The 16,915-nt window shown below is 38.3% G+C and overlaps 2 protein-coding genes across 3 annotated transcripts; one reads left to right on the top strand and one right to left on the bottom strand.

Annotated features, from left to right (window-relative positions):
* LOC109834142 (cell division control protein 48 homolog B) lies at window positions 7-5,944 on the top strand. 2 transcript variants are annotated; one of them, XM_020402064.1, is made up of 13 exons: window positions 7-86; window positions 324-468; window positions 560-604; window positions 697-752; window positions 862-1,011; window positions 1,088-1,195; window positions 1,295-1,394; window positions 1,625-1,909; window positions 1,991-2,160; window positions 2,534-2,662; window positions 2,992-3,085; window positions 3,160-3,237; window positions 5,296-5,944. In XM_020402064.1, exons 2-13 carry the CDS (start codon window positions 337-339, stop codon window positions 5,590-5,592), a joined length of 1,644 nt encoding a protein of 547 aa, XP_020257653.1. In that variant the 5' UTR covers window positions 7-86; window positions 324-336; the 3' UTR covers window positions 5,593-5,944. The 2 variants fall into 2 exon arrangements, with proteins under 2 accessions (XP_020257653.1, XP_020257655.1); XM_020402066.1 differs by lacking the exon at window positions 7-86 and having other exon boundaries at window positions 364-382.
* On the bottom strand, window positions 11,277-15,918 carry LOC109835130 (delta-1-pyrroline-5-carboxylate synthase-like). The gene is made up of 7 exons (XM_020403120.1): window positions 15,835-15,918; window positions 13,697-13,879; window positions 13,259-13,345; window positions 13,093-13,189; window positions 12,849-12,952; window positions 12,611-12,686; window positions 11,277-11,511 (listed from the first exon to the last, which is right to left on the bottom strand). Exons 1-7 carry the CDS (start codon window positions 15,916-15,918, stop codon window positions 11,354-11,356), a joined length of 789 nt encoding a protein of 262 aa, XP_020258709.1. The 3' UTR covers window positions 11,277-11,353.

The following is a 16,915-nucleotide window of genomic DNA, read 5'->3' on the forward strand; positions in this document are numbered from 1 at the left end:
CCTCATCTCGCTGGAGAAGCGCCGCCGCCTCCCTCCTCCTCCTTTCTTAGCAACGAACTCAACGCCCGCGCTTACGAGTCTTATTGGTAATTGGCAAGTCGTTGCTGCAAAAATTTTTACATATTTGCTCAAATTCCCCTCTTTGAGCTTTTCCCTTTCTTTTATGGGCTATGTTCTCTTCAAATTACATGTAATTTCTTCAATGATTTTTCTATTATTAATCAAAGTTGCGATCTTTTTAAAAAATCAGAGTTAATTCTCAAAGAAGTAGAAAGCTTGTTTTTTTTAGATGAATGCTTTATAATGGAAAATCTTGTAACTAGGGTTTTGACTGGAATGCCAAAAATGGAGGTAAATTATAGAGCAGAGGAGGCGATTGCAGGTAACAGCAGAGCTCTAGAAGCACTGAGGGAACTCATTATTTACCCTTCTCTATATGCCAATGAGGCTCGCAAGCTCGGCATCATGGTTTTTTTTAAAATTAAAATTTTTAATTTTTTCATTAATCTTAGGCAACAATTCAATCAATTTGTTTAAAGTCTTTTTCTTTGCATTTTAGTGGCCCAGAGGATTGCTTCTCTACGGCCCGCCCGGCACCGGAAAGGTATTGATCACAATTATAAGTATTTTTAATTGAGACTTCCACAAAGATTTGATCTTTAATTAATTCGACCTTTTTTTGTTTGTGTGTCTTAGACAACTTTAGTCCAAGCTGTTGTCCGAGAGTGCAATGCACATCTTACTATGATCAAGTAATAACTGAGAATAGTCAAATATGATTCTTTTTGTGACCGTTTCTACTTGTTTATTGGATTAATTAGTTCATGGGTTACTTTTTTTTTGTTTTTTTGTTTTCAATAGCCCGTATTCTGTTCACAAAGCACATGCTGGAGAAAGCGAGAAATTTCTCCGGGAAGCATTCTCCGAAGCTTACTCCCATGCGTTATCAGGGAAACCTTCTGTTATTTTCATAGATGAAATTGATTCTATATGCCCTCGCCGTAACAATAGGTGTGTGATTTGTACTCCATTTAATAATTTGATTCTTACTCCAAATTTGTCGTTTTTTTTAAAAGTTCTCATACAGGAAGGAACAAGAATCTCGCATAGTTGGTCAGCTTCTGACCCTGATGGATGGAAGTAAAACTACGTCAAAATCTCTACCACATATTGTCGTTGTGGCATCAACTAACAGGTTGGTACATAGAAAGTATTTGAAAGACCGCTCCTTAAGTGTTCAGAGTTATAGAAAGATTAAATTTTATTTAGTGAATTCTTGATTGTGCCTTGTTAGGGTCGATGGGATTGATCCTGCACTTAGGAGGCCAGGGCGCTTTGATTCTGAAATTGAAGTCACAGTACCTACGTTGGAGGAGCGATATCAAATTCTTGAGGTGGCAGCTATGAATTCTTTTTCTGCATATTTGTTTTTGCTCTCTATGGAGGCTTCTCTTATTGTGCAGTTTTACTACATCTTCCATAAAATGATTTATAGCTTAAAATAGCAGTTTCTATCATTAGAGAATATAGAGCTCACTGGTGAAGTTAGACACAGTTATCTGGATTGCTACTTGTGAGATTCTACTCTTTTGTTTGATCTGATTTCATTTTGATTTGATCTCAGCTCTATGCAAAGGATCTTCAGTTGAATGATGATGTTGACCTGCAAGCTATAGCTGCATCTTGCAATGGCTATGTAGGTGCTGATCTTGAAGCCTTATGCCGAGAGGCTACTAGGTTTGCATACCGAAGGTTATCAGATACTGGTAAGGATGACAACATAATTAAGTTAAAAATGGAAGATTGGGAATGTGCAAGAACTGAGGTTGGTCCAAGTATGACCAGGGGTGTCAGTAAAGAATTCAAAATGGTTACATGGGATGATATTGGAGGACTTAAAGATTTGAAGGTCAGATAATTTTATACTATGATGAAAACATGTATCTGATATACTTATTCTTCTCTAATTAGATTTCGGTGCCTGCAACAGAAAAAGCTTCAGCAGGCCGTTGAGTGGCCTATCAAGCATGCAGATGCATTTGCTAGACTAGGAATTTCTCCGGTACGTGGGGTTCTTCTACACGGACCACCTGGATGCTCGAAGACAACACTTGCTAAGGCTGCAGCTCATGCTGCTCAAGCTTCTTTCTTTTCTTTAAGGTATTTACTTCTCTAACATAGACTTTTTGATGTTATACCTAGCATTCAAATGTCTTTTCAGTTTTGGACTATTCTAGTAGATAATGTCAATTTTCTTTTTCTTATCTTCTTTTACTTGGGGTGTGTATTATTACATAATAGTCTTGCCCGTAAGATGTGGTTCCTTATTGAAAATCACTAGATTTGTAGAATGTGGATTGCTAATATTATGAAAAAATACTTTGTTTTGATTGCTCATGAAGATAATTTTCATTTATTTGTCAATTGTTAGCAAAGTTGGAGGTTAAGGTGCTGCATACTGAACTGGTTTATTCTGATCTGGCTAATCTTTTTTATGCCCTTATTGATTCTTGATATCGTACGCATTGTATAGTGGTGCAGAATTGTATTCAAAATATGTTGGAGAAGGGGAAGCACTGTTACGTAGAACTTTTCAGAAAGCACGTCTTGCAGCACCGAGCATTGTATTCTTTGACGAGGCTGATGCAATTGCTCCAAAGCGGTATGTAATCAAACTTGTGATCTATTTATGTGGTTCTGTTATAGACCACGATGGAGTAACTTCCATTTATTCTGAAGTCTTGATAATAGGGTTTAACATGTTATCAGGAACCAAAAGTTGACGTACTTTTGACTGTGCCGCGAGTTTTCCTGCATGTTCTAGTCAGTATTGTTTTTGTTTCCTTAATTGGGTTGCATTATATGAGTAGACACCAATATTTAGCAAATTCAATTGAGTTTCTTGGTCATTTTGATAGTGCTCTAATTGAATAAAGCATCTTTGACTATTCCACCCTACTTATTGCACATTATTGATATTTCCCGTAATAGTGGTCATGGTGGAGATTCGAGTGGCAATACCTCTGTTGGCGAGAGACTACTTTCAACCCTGCTGACCGAAATGGATGGCCTAGAACAGGCAACGGTAATCCTGTTTCATTATTTTCTTGATCAAAAAGCAAGGAAAAGTCAGTTCTAAAGAGTTTCTCTGATATGTAGGGAATTATCGTATTGGCTGCTACAAATCGTCCTCAGGCAATTGATGCTGCACTCATGCGTCCTGGCCGCTTTGATTTGGTAGGCATTCATCTTAAATGTACATGCTAATAATTTAGTTCATGACGTTAGCCAAAGATATGACTTATGTATTTGATCAAGACTTCCAGAGTATTTCTGAGTATTGTTTTCATCACTGCAGATGTTATCATTGCAGTTTTTTTTACTGCTTATTCCCTTTCCGCTTGTCTTTTCCTTTTTGTCCTTGTATATTTGTCCGTGCTGCACTTTTCTTCTTGCGATTTCATGTACTTTGAATTCAGAACATTGAACGTAGACTCATTTTCATCCCTCTCCTTGTGGAAACCAAAACAAATTGTTGATATCAACAAAAAAAAAAGAAATAAAATAAAATAAAATAAAATCCTTCAGGCAGGACACCAAAGCAAAGATTCCTCACACCATAGAGATTGGAGACAAGCGCCATGCTGATAAGCAAAGAAATATTATGATACAAGCTTCACTTTCATGCATGAATATTGTCAAATATCTTATACTGATTGTATTAAATTAATGTTAACACATACCATCTTCAGCAGAAACCATTAAGACAATATCTGTATTATTAGCTTTTAGTATCCATTCTCTTATGGAAGATGGATCTACCTTGAGACTGGTCCTTTGATAGTTTGACGTTTTTTGGAATCATTTATCAACATGATATGAATGCTTTAGGTGTCAAATAATAAATTTTGATCATTGTAAACATGGTTCTACTGGTTTTCTTTTTTCCCCCTTAGAAGCAACCGTAACTAACATCATTTTCTTCTTGATTTTATTTAAGAAGTTCTTCACCAAAATAGAGTCATGGAACGATCTGAAACATTCCCATTACATCATGCTTTCCTAGAAAAAAATAATAGTATATCAGAGGTTCAGATACCAGTTCTGACTCACGTTCCTTGAATTATGGAAAAGATCATCAGAAACCAATTCTGCCCCTTTTCCCCCTCAGTAATCATGGAAAAAGACCATCACCATGGATGATGGGCTATGATCTATCAAATTAGCGTATTTGGAAGTTTTCCCTTTATAAGTATGCTGTCTTCTAATCAAAAGCCTCGATTGCTTGATTACCCATATGATGAGATACTCATCTCAATGCTTGAAAATTGTTTCTGTTGCCAATCTTTGAGTATTAGAGATTTCCTTTTTGCGACTTCCCACTATATGCAATATCTTAAGTAAAAATGTTCACTGAAGAAAAACCCTCTTCCTTCTTTTCATCCTTCATGCATGTTCTAAATAAATGTGATGACACTGTAATAGTTGTTTCCCTTTAAGTGCACTGAGGTTGAATGAAAAAACATCTTGGCTGTCCTATGACTGCAAAACAAGCCCATTCAGGTCATCTAGCAGCAAAGTTGCATACTAGCCAAAGCGCTATCCATATCCTCGTCATCATCCATTAACATTGTTTGAAGTTGAGCTCTAGGGAACTCGGAGAAAACTACTTGATTAAAAAGAGCTGCCCACATGCCCAGAAGCCTAATCTTTTTTGCTGCAACGAAATTATACCGTTGGACTTCATCCTGAATATAAACCTCAAATGAGGCACTGATAGCTGTATAGGCTAATTTTTGACTCATATCTATCAAGCTACATAAGGAACCCCCGTTGTTATGATCCTTCTCCTACTGCAAATGCCAGCTACATGAATGGACCTGTAGTCGTCTAAGACATGTAGAGACCATTGGGTTGGGACCCTTATTACCCGAAGCAAGCAAACAAACCATCTTTGGTTATACATGCAACCCTTTACCTATGGATAAACACTGGCCTCTCTCTTGTCTCTAAGTTCGACAAAATTCTGGTAGTAGCTCCAGAGAGAGGAAAAATCACTTGCGCCATCTCTTCGACATATTCTTCCATCGGAATGTGCCCCAATCATGGCTGGGTCTTTCGCAAAGTTTAGAGTGTTTTCTATGTCCAATTAAATTCATAAAATCAATGATCCCATTCCAAACTTAAAACTAGCAAGCTTAATTTATACAGTTATTCATATTTATTCTCTGTAATCAGTTTACTGTTTGTTCCTTGTACTGCTAGTCTGATGATATTTTCTTTGCTATGGATCAGGTATTGTATGTGCCACCACCGGACCAAGAAGGACGTTATGAGATACTAAGGATCCACACAAGGAAAATGAATCTGGGGGAAGATGTGGATCTTATGCAAGTAGCAGAGTGCACCGATCTCTTCACAGGTGCAGATCTAGAAGGTTTATGTACTGAAGCAGGCATGGTTGCTCTCAGAGAAGACATAAGTGCTGGTATTGTATTTGATCGTCATTTTCAAACTGCTCGAAATTCATTGAGACCCTCATTAACAAAGTCTCAAATAGAGGAATACTCCTTGATAAAGTTCCGTCGCTGAGATCACCATTAGGATGTAGGATTGGATTCTTCAGATATATGGATTCCTGCCCTTTCTTAAATGTTGGTACTGGAGAAAGTTTTTTTTTTTTTTTTTTTTTCCTTTTAATTGAATATCCAATGTTATTCCCCGTCTTATTTATTTGCTGTCGTTGGTCCGTGGTGTTGTATGTCATGTTTCCAACAATTTTGCCCAATATTTTTGTGCTATCCCCCGTCTTTTTTGTTTATTGATGTAATGGCTCGTTTTGCCCAATATTTTGGAGTTGTACAATGTAAGTGTTTGTTTCCGGGGGCAATGCGTTGATGAATTGTCGCCCCAGTTTTGTTCTATTTCGGTGGTGATTATTTAAGGTTGTCTTCGTCACCTTTCTTTGGGGAAGATTTTGTTATGTAAGAACGTGGAGTTAAAATAGATGCTTGAACTACTCTTTTCGTCGCATGGTATTATTTAAGTGGGCGTGTTGTCTTGAAAATCAGTAATGAGATTCTAAAATAGTTGTTCCTCCTGCTACCTAAAATCTGATTGGCTGCAGTGTTTTTCGGAAACATATCAGGTATTCACGCAGATGAGGATGTGAACGAAATAATTAACAAATGGCTATTGACTCATTTATATGTTAGTCTGAGTGTGTAGACCCAAAGCTGAATCAAAAAGACGAAGAAAATAGTCTAGGTGTTAGTTGGTCGATCGATGGAGGAGGTCCGGGTCATTCGTGCACCCTGCAGGAAACTGAGCAAAAATATGCTTTCTGGCCGGTCGACCAAAAACATGCACGAGACCCTGTAAATAATTGACTCCTTGGACGGTCGACCGCGGGACAAGGCCCGGTCGACCGGAGTCGGTTTTGGCTATTTCCTAATTCGTTTTGGAAATCTGTTTGATCACGGATCCTATCTATACCTAAACGATTTCAGGGTTTATTATGCATCAGAAAAAGAGAGTTTTGAGAGGATTCTTCGGAGAGATCTCAGAGAAGTTAAATCCTATTTGTGAGCTTGTAATCTTTCTTCAATTAATCAACGGAATTGTGTGATATGGCTCCCGAGAACGTAGACACGTTGCCGAACCTCGTTAAATCTGATGTCTTCTCTCTTGTTTACTTTTCTGCAAGTTTTATCTTTGATTTGTGGTGATTTTTCCTACTTGATCAACTCTCAAACATAAGATCCGGAAGGACACGGATTCGATTTGATTGTTTCGGATCCCCGACACTAATAGCTTTCTATAAGGTTTTGTTCTAAGTAAGAACATTCAGGTATTATGTTATTTTGTACCGACATCTCAAGAGAGGAGGATGATTTACAAAAGGTGATGCTTATTTGCTCTTTGATGCCTCAAAGTTTCAGCATTTTCAATTTTTCTTGTTCTGAATTTTTGAGGATTGATGATATGCGTAATTTTTTTAATTAACGACAATTTTGAAATCTGATACCTCAAAAGTCATAATTTTACAACTTTTGTGCACTTTGGGCATCAAATTGTCAAAATAAGACTTCATGATGTCAAGAGTGAAACTTTGGGTATTAAAAGTTGGCTAGTTAGCACTTAAATACTCTTATCAAGAAGTTTAAAAGCAATATGTTATAGGCAGTTCTATCTGCAATACTGAAACTACAAGGGCAATAAAAACCTCCCTTATATAAGCTCATTGGACTCCTTCCACGTGTAATCTGCAAAAAACCAAAATTTTTCTTGGTAGAAAAGACTCAAAAAATTAAGCAAATAAAGTGAATAATGTGATTTAAGGATCATGTGATGGATACTTGCAGTTTTTTGTCCAAGCATTAATTGAGCAGACCATGATATATATTAGCAGGGCCGTCTCAAGTATTTTTGAGGTTCTAGGTAGAGAAAAATATTTGGGGCCTTAATATTAAAAAAATTTAAATAAGAATTTTTTAAAAATAGATTTTATATAAAATTTAATTTTCTGGCTTTTTGAGATGCAAAGTTACTAAATTTTTATATTAAAGCTTTGATATTAAATCCTTTTCAATTGATAAAATTGTCAAATTATTTAATCTTTCTTGAGACATTGTTGAGCGTAAATAAGATTTTATTAATCTTAATGTTGAAAATTTTCTTTCTGCTGAAGCTATACTAACAAGTATTATTAGTAGTATTCTATAAGCTATCCATGCATTGGGAAAAGAATTTATTTTTTTATAAGGTTTTGTATCTCAAGTGTTGTTTTTAATTCAGGATTTATTATTTCTTTTAAACATTTTAGTTTTGAAAAAAAAATCTAAACCATCAATATCAGATAACATGTATGTTGAGGATCAACATACATGTTGAGTATCAAAGATTAAACAAATATGAAAGATGAGTGAATGAGAAAAGATGAGTGAATGAAAAGAGAAAAAAGGAAGTTAGCAAGAGAAAAAACGCATAAACTATGCATAAACGAGAATGAGTATTTAATATGTGTTTTCTCTTTTTTTACCGTTACAATCTAATTAATTATAGAAATAAAATATAAAAAGTTATAATTAAACTTTACTAGTATCCTTTTCCAAAGATAAAGATAATCAGAGCAATAAATGATCAATTAAAGATAATTTAGAATCCTAACAATAGTCAACTTCTTATATTTCCAAAATATATTTTTTGGGGGCCCCAATAAAATGGGGGCCTAGGCATATGCCTTAGTGGCCTATGCCTTCAGCCGGAACCTAAGCATAACCTAATTTAGGAAACTCTATAGTTTTAACACGAATACATGAAATTGGACTCTTAAATTAGTGCATGGTATATATTCCATAGACTTAGCGAAGTTTTTCCACTACATTGAAATTTAATATTTTTCAATCTCCAATGATAATCTTATTTCCCATATCCACTCAAGATGATTCTCCAAGTTTTGACCACTGCAATGCAATTTCCTTGCCCTTTGGGTATATGCACCTAGAGAAGTACATGACTTGTGTTCCTTATGCTAGTACAGTTAGAAGCATTATGTATGCTATGGTTTGCACCCGTCCTGATATTTCACATGCAATCAATGTTGTGAGTCGGTATATGGATAAGCCTGGAAAGGTCCATTGTATGACGCCCCTGGTTTCACACAAGGCTGCAGTCCAAGGAGAATCCAAGGATGTCAAACCTGCCATGCGCTCATACTGTAGATAGCTGATCCCCGTCAAACACCAATGATGAAAGTTACAATTTAACGATTTTCAAAAGACTACAATTGGAAGATTTTCACGTTAATCGACAAAGGTTACCATTCCATGACCTTCACAACAACTGATAAAAATTATGATTCGACGGCCTTCACAATCAACAACAGGAGTTACAATTAACAAATCCCACATTTCAAAGAGTCAAGAGGAAGATTACACGATGACAACCTTTGCAACACTCTAACAAAAGAGACTACATGTTGATGGTCTCTTCAACTCAAGACGCAGAACTCACCTCTGCGTCCCGAAAAAAAAAGCAACATGCAAAGCTCATTGCTGCGTTCAAAACTCAAGACGCGGAGTTTACACCCGCGTTCCAAGAACAAAACGCAAGGTTCACCACTGCGTTTTTAGCCCCAAACGCGGAGCCCAACTCCGCGTCCGAAGTTCAAGATGTAGAGTCCAGTCCTAGAGCACATATTTTGCGTTTGACTCATTCAAACACGAGTTGAACGGTTCCAAAACTGTTTTGCATGACTTGAGGAGATCACAACCCCACTAAGGAGCGATTTTAGGGGTTAGTTACACCTCTAGAACCCCTATAAATAGCGAGAAACTCAGCTGAGTTCGGGATCTTCTTCGGCAAGAGCTTGTGGGGGATCGACATTTTATCTTCTCTTGGAGCATTTTTGGCGAGAACTTGTGATAGATCTTTCGGCAATAGAGGGCTTGGAGACTTCGAATCTTGGAGAGCTTTGAGCATCTTTTGGATCAGATCTTTGGAGCTTCTTTTCGTTTCCTTGGCTTGTGAACCAATTTCGGTTAGATCAAATTAACTCTTTGATAGAGTTTTAAACTCGTTCTGAGTTCTTTAACTCGTTAAGAGTTTTAACCTTTCTTCGCAAGTTCTCCTCAACGTCCAACTAAGAGGAATAGATCGTATTCCACGAGTCAAAATGTTCAGATCGTCCAGAGATTATAAGACTCAAGCTCCCACCGCCACCAAGAAGAACCCAGGTTTAAACAAAATGAAAGATCTCCGTCGATTCTTTCCTTCTTTTATAATTCGGGAAACCGATAAATAAGATTGTGATTTTTTTCTAAGTCAGTTAGAAAGAAAATGCAAAGAGAGATTGTATTCATTCTTTTTCTAAGTCAGTTAGGGAGATAAATACAAGATTTCATTCTCATTTCTTCTTTAATTTTCCCACGAACAATGTGTTTACGATAGGGGTGTAATATTAATGTATCGTACTGACATCTTTGCTGAGGAAAATGTTGTTAGATCAAACTGGTAGAGGTGTAATGTTAGCATAATTTTGATCAAGCTGACTATAGGGTCTCCAAAGAAAGACAAGACGACTGGTTCTTCAATTGTTTAGTTGTGAGAAATGATTCTATCGCCTAGTAAGAATCTTTTTACAGTCACTCTTTTTCAAGTACAGAAGAGGAGAAGATTGATTCGACTTCCCCTTTGTTTAACGTGGGTTCGATGTGGTGATGAGATGCCTCGCTCGTTGCTCGTGTCGAGCTTACTTCTCATTGACGACCGGAGCAAAATCGCTTCAACTCAAGGAGAAAATAGCCTCTTTTAAGTGCTTGAGCTGCTTGCGCCTGCTGTTGACCTTTGACACTTGTGCGTCTAACTCTTGGGTCTCAAGATCTAATAAATGTTCTATTTAGATGCATTAAAACATTTATCGGGTTTGGACCTCCACCCAAACCTAAAAAATCCATAGTGAATATGAGTAAGTCCATGTAGAAATTTGTAATCCACTTGATTGCTACTGATACTAAATATAGTGATGCTAAATATTTCTTGTTAGAAACCTTTATCATGCAAACTCAACCTACTGATCAAAATTGATAAGTGTCAATACACCATGCAACCAGTTATATACACAAGTAATTATGTAAGAGATTATGACACCTATAGTTAATTTATAGATTAATTAAGACTGTTTTGCTTTCCTTTCAAGGCAGCTTATATCGCATTCGTATGATACGTTATATCACTACTAAAAAATTAGGCATCCTAGACGGAAAATTCCGTCTAGGATACATAGAATTCCGTCTAGGATGCGTATCCTAGACGGAATTCCGTCTAGAAAGTTTCCGTCTAGGATGTAGTATTCTAGACGGAAATTCCGTCTAGAATATATCCTAGACGGAATATTCTAGACGGAATTTAAAACCGTCTAGAATACATCCTAGATGGATTATTCTAAACGGAATTTCCGTCTAGAATAAATTATCGTAGACGAAAAAAAATTCCGTCTAGAATAAGTATTCTAGACGGAAATTTCCGTCTAGAATACTCATTCTAGACAGAAATTAATATTTTTTATTTTTTTTTAAAAAGACATCCTAGACGGAATTTGAGCATCCTAGACGGAATTTTCGTCTAGGATACTATGCTACAGTAATTTTTTTTTGCTTGGTTAGGAATCTACTTTGTGCATTGAAGAATTAAGCCAAAAAATTGCAAATAACAACGTTACTAATTAATTCACAGAAAATAAGTGCAATTCGAATGATACATATTCACAAAAAAAATGCAAACGAACGCGCAATCCGAATGATACACGTTCACAGAAAATACAGCAAGTAGCGTCATTATGGCTGTATTAGCATTACAAAATCAGTCGCATGACAATGAGAAGAATCAAATATACATTAAGAATCCAATTTATTCTCCTATGGTGGTGGATGAAATAGCCAAACTGCCTACACTTTTGGAACACAGAAAACCTCCACAGCATCAGAAGCTCCAAATGATAAGAATCAAAACCTGGCGCACACAACCAAATCATAAGAATCGTAAGAATAGACATTGGAAATGTAAACAAAATCAAAACCAATGTAGTTGCATAGAGCAGGTTATAGATTGTATCAGAAATAATTAGCATTTGGGCACAGAACTTCAAAAATCACATATTGTATCAGCTGACTTAACTACATAGCTGTTATTGATAAAAACCACCAAGAAATAGAAAGGAAATAATCTTACTCCAAAAAATTGATAGTCAAAAATTAGTGCAAAAACCCGGACACTGGTTGGTCTAGAAAGCCACAAGTTAGCTAAATGCAAGCTGTATACTAGAGGCCAATCAAAGATAGATACTCCCAAGTCCTAATTATAACTCTTGAAACCAATGTTTGCTAGTACTCAGACGGCGGGAAAAAAAAGGGCAGCTATAGGGAATTAATAAGCTTTACTCACATGTTGCCCTCCTTGATATCGTCATTAGTGTGCTTATATAAGATTGATGCCAAAACATTGTATGAATGTTTAGAATATTTAAACTTACTATCAGGCAGGCATAAGCAAAAGAGGGTTAATTGTGCATAACATATATTGTTTTATACACATTTTTAGCAGATTAAGAATGCTATTTGTCGGACATAAATGGAAAGGTTCTTCACCTTAAGTGCTTAATTGCATATACATACTGTTAGAGAATGATAACTATAACTTTTACATCAAATTTTGGACGTTGTTAAGGGACATCTGGAGGTGAAAGGTTAACTTTAGCTTATAAACACAAGATAAATTTATTTTTTGTATAATAGTGAGACCTATATTCTGAATTTTCTAAATGGGTAGAATTACACTGATGGACAGACGCACATGTATATACAATTACAAATTCCACACTTACAACAGAAGTGCGTTTCAAGGTTCATGATCATAATAACTTTACCTTCCAGTTGTCGTTATGCTAGACTACTACATCATTATCATATCCATCACATCAATTATAGCTAAAATACCCTCTTTGCTCTAAGGTGCATATCTGTGTTTTGGTGTGTGTAATTATAATTTGATGTAGTAACCCCAGAAAATTCTGGCAGATACCAATTAATTAATTTGGTTACAGAAGTCATACCTCCACCTCTAAGCTCCATAATTATATCATCAAGTCCTTTAGTCTTCATGAGATCCTTGTGGACTAAAAGTGTCTCCTGCCAAGTAAAGAGAAGTACATTTAGGTCAAGAGTCAATTGAAGCACAAAATTGATTAAGTCCAACATCCTATGTTCATTATAGGTAAATAAGTTGTTAAGCTCCAAGCGCTAAATATAGTAGATTATTGTTAACAAATTAAAATTTAAACCAAAGTGTACCATAGCATTACAGGCTGCAGGATAATCTATCTTGGCATCTAAAACAATGCGCTTTGCCATATCCATATTAGCTGATTTGTCAACATAAACATGACAAATTCCATCTGGACAATACACACTGAAACATTACTATGGTCCTCAAATTCATAATATCAGCGTTACATGAGCAGTGCAGTTCATGAGTAGGATAACACGAAAGGTTGCAATAACGATCACAACTGAATGGGAATAAAGAAAAGCTCACCAGCATGACCTAGAACAGGAATCTTGGTAGACTCCTTTATTTGAGATACCAGTTTGTTGCTGCCTCTCGGGATCACAAGACCGATCACATCATCAAGCTGAAAAGAGCTTGAAATTATGTAGTGAGGAATGTAATCTTACACATTCTGTATAAACTCCATACTCACCCTTAACAGATTAGGAATGTCATCTCTTGATGTTACAAGCCCGATAAGCTTTTTACCAACATTATCAGGAATGGATCCAACAATCACCTAACAAAAAATAGAGACTGTTTTTCAGGAGGCAGAGAAATTAAAGTGTGCAAACTAGATAATTTTCATGACAACAACACTTGCTTTGATATTGACCATCATACGTTAGGAGCAGTCTCGACCTTCAACAATAAACTCACCTACCCTACTTCATCAAGTAAATTCTAGGATGTTGATAAAGCGGAATTGAAAGGGCCTTAATCAATAAATTGTTGCTCTCACATACATGTAGCGCATTGAACAAGTAATCCCAAAATTTTACTACCAACAATTACCATGAATATGATATAGAAATCTAATTCTTTCACAAGACAATCTCAAATCTAAATCATGTTTATTCTGTCGGTGAACCTGTTCGCCGCCAGCTCCGCTACTTCGAGGAGCTTCAGGGACCCGAAGGCGGGCGGACTCAACTCGCCCGAGAGGGAGTTCGACCGCAGGGCGAGGACTATCAGGTTCGTGGGCAGAGCGGCCGGGACGGAGCCGGAGAGCCGGTTGAAGCTGAGGTCGAGCGACGCGAGGGTGGACAGGGTTCTAGGGGGGAAGGCAGGGATCTCGTCGGAGAGCTGGTTGTGGCTGAGGTCCAGGGTCTCGATGGCGGCGAAGCCGGCGAAGGAGGGCGGGATCCCGCCGGAGAAGGAGTTGGAGGAGAGGGAGAGGGTGGTTAGGGAGGGGAGGGAGGAGAGGGAGGGCGAGGAGAGCTCGCCCGAGGTAGCCGGCGGTGGCAGCGGTGATGGAAGGAGAAACGGCCCGTGCGGTGCATGTTAGGTTTGGGTCTCTAGATAGGGAGGCCGGCGTTGTGCGAGCGAAAGGAGCGGAGGGGAAGAAAGCAATCGCGGTGCGGGGAAGAAGCTCAGTTTTGGGGGAGCTAGGGATTTGATGGCAGATGGAGTTTGAAAGTTGAGGATTTGGGGGGTTGGGGGGGGAGGAAAATTCGATTTGGGGACGAAAATTTGGATTTTGGGGGGGAACGGAGGGCAGCGGGGGTTTTGAGGGGTTAAATGTTTTTTTTTTAAATGGGCACGTATCCTAGACGGAAATTTCCGTCTAGGTTATCAGGATTTTTTTTAAAAAAATTAAAAAAAAATCCATCTAGAATACTATTCTAGACGGAAATTTTCGTCTAGAATGTTTTATCATAGACGGAATATTCTAGACGGAAATTTTTCGTCTAGTTTAATACATTCTAGACGGGAAAATTTCCGTCTAGAATATTTCGTCTAGGATACGTGAATTTTTACTAGTGTATATAGCATCAGTCTTGTTATATGGACCAAAACAACATTAGTCTTATTATACTACAAATTAAGAAAAATCATAATTTGCTATTCGTTCATCATATATGATACTTGGTATCTTGAAGACACTCTAAAGCATTATAGTGTGGAAACGGTTCACACTTGCAAATATTGTCAAGAATAATTTTTATTTTACTTTTTCACTTCTTCTTACTTTACTCTTTATGATGATAGCTTGTTGTGCGCCGCGGAAGTCCCAAAATAGACAATACAAAAGCACACACAAGAACAATAGTAGACCACAATGCACACAAGCCAACCAATCACAACAAGAACACAAGATATACGTGGTTCGGCAATGTGCCTACGTCCACGGGGCAAGGAGCGGGGGGGGGTGAGTTTCGACTAATAGAAATCAAGGGGAATACAAATTAGGGTTACAAATCTTACCCAAAACCCTCAAACAAGATCACTTGATCTCTCCAATAGACTCCAACAAAAGAAGCCCTAGAAAATCCCCTTTGGCAGCTCAAAACCTCCAAAACTTAACCCTAAAATCGAGTTTAGGGTTTATATACAAGTCACAAGAAAACCGGGTCTGGAAACTGACCCAGACCCAAAACCCGCTGGCCGGTCGACCGCAGTGACACTGCCGGTCGACCGCAAATTATCCCGAGAGCTGGGAAACTCCTGGGCTCGATCGCGGTCGACCGCACTTGGTGCTGCGGTCGACCGCCAAAAGTCCAGAGCCGAAACTGACTTCTGGCTCTGGTGCGGTCGACCGCAGCACCATGTGCGGTCGACCGCCAAATCTCCAGCTGCCTGTGCACATCTTCTTTTGACTTTTTCCCGCCAACTCTACAAATCTCCACCTCGGCAAACGTTTTTCATGCTAAAACTGAGCCGACACCAAAACACCCCCAATCAACTTCAACCGGCTGCATCTGCAAGACTGCCTACGTATCCTCTTGCCCAAGGAATCAAGCCGAACGTAGTTCACCCCGATGGCCGCCAACGACCTCAACAATGAAGAATGTTCAATAAATTCAAATAGTGACCAAACTTTACACCTGGTACAACTTTGGTCAACATATCAGCAGGGTTATCCTTAGTGTGGACCTTCTCCAACGTGACATCACCATCATCCAATACGTCACGTACAAAGTGAAATCTGACATCAATGTGCTTCGTGCGTGCATGGTAGACTTGGTTCTTTGCCAAATAGATAGCTGACATACTATCACAATGTACCTGAATCGTCTCCTGTGCAATCTCCAAATCATCCAACAAGCCATGTAGCCACAAAGCCTCCTTCACTGCTTCAGTCACCGCCATATATTCCGCCTCCGTAGTAGAAAGCGCCACTGTAGACTGAAGAGTACATCTCCAACACACCGGTGCATTAGCCAATGTAAAAACATAACCTGTAGTGGACCGATGCTTGTCAAGATCTCCGGCATAGTCTGAATCCACGTAGCCAATACAATCTTACCCTGTCTCATCATTCTTCACAAATATCAACCCAACATCCACGGTACCCTTAATATACCGTAGAATCCACTTCACGGCCTCCCAATGCCCCTTTCCGGGGTTATGCATGTACCTAGATACCATGCTCACGGCCTGTGACAAATCTGGCCTAGTACACACCATAGCATACATCAAGCTACCTACTGCACTGGCGTATGGAACTTTAGACATGTAGTCCCTATCCTCCACTGAAACTGGTGACATCAAAGCTGAAAGCTTAAAGTGGGGAGCTAATGGAGTACTCACCACCTTGGTATTGCCCTCAAAACTGAATTTCTTCAGCATCTTCTGTAAGTAACTCCTCTGTGTAAGCTTCAATCTCCCCTTCACCCTGCCTCTCTCAATCTCCATACCCAGTATCTTCTTAGCCTCTCCCAGGTCCTTCATCTCAAATTCAGATGACAGCTCCTTTTTCAATTTTTTTAATAGCTGAAGTGTTCCTGGAAGCTATGAGCATATCATGATCAACATACAATAACAAATAAATGTGTTCACCATCCTGTAGCTTGCGCATATAAACACACGGGTCATAAGGGCTCCTCGTGTATCCTCGGCCAATCATAAAACTATCAAATCTCTTGTACCACTGTCGCGGTGATTGCTTCAGCCCATAAAGAGATTTTATCAATTTGCACACTAAATTTTCCCTTCCTGCAGCTTTAAACCTCATAGGTTGTGTCATGTAGATCTCCTCATCTAAGTCTCCATGTAGAAAGGTCGTCTTCACGTCCATTTAGACCTAATCTAAGTCCAGGTGTGCCACCAATGCCAATAGTATCCGAATCGACGAATGCTTCACAAC

The sequence above is a fragment of the Asparagus officinalis genome, chromosome 3, assembly GCF_001876935.1.
Source record: "Asparagus officinalis chromosome 3, Aspof.V1, whole genome shotgun sequence".
Lineage (NCBI taxonomy): Eukaryota > Viridiplantae > Streptophyta > Magnoliopsida > Asparagales > Asparagaceae > Asparagus > Asparagus officinalis.

Coding starts and splice junctions, on each gene's coding strand:
- LOC109834142 (XM_020402064.1), top strand. CDS start 337: ATGCCAAAAATGGAGGTAAATTATAGAGCAGAGGAGGCGATTGCAGGT. Junction 1,196..1,294: donor GTTGTGGCATCAACTAACAG/GTTGGTACATAG, acceptor GTGCCTTGTTAG/GGTCGATGGGATTGATCCTG. Junction 1,910..1,990: donor GAGGACTTAAAGATTTGAAG/GTCAGATAATTT, acceptor TGCCTGCAACAG/AAAAAGCTTCAGCAGGCCGT.
- LOC109835130 (XM_020403120.1), bottom strand. CDS start 15,918: ATGGCGGTGACTGAAGCAGTGAAGGAGGCTTTGTGGCTACATGGCTTG. Junction 13,346..13,696: donor GCGGAGCTGGCGGCGAACAG/GTTCACCGACAG, acceptor ATTTTTTGTTAG/GTGATTGTTGGATCCATTCC. Junction 11,512..12,610: donor TATGGAGCTTAGAGGTGGAG/GTATGACTTCTG, acceptor TGTGTGCGCCAG/GTTTTGATTCTTATCATTTG.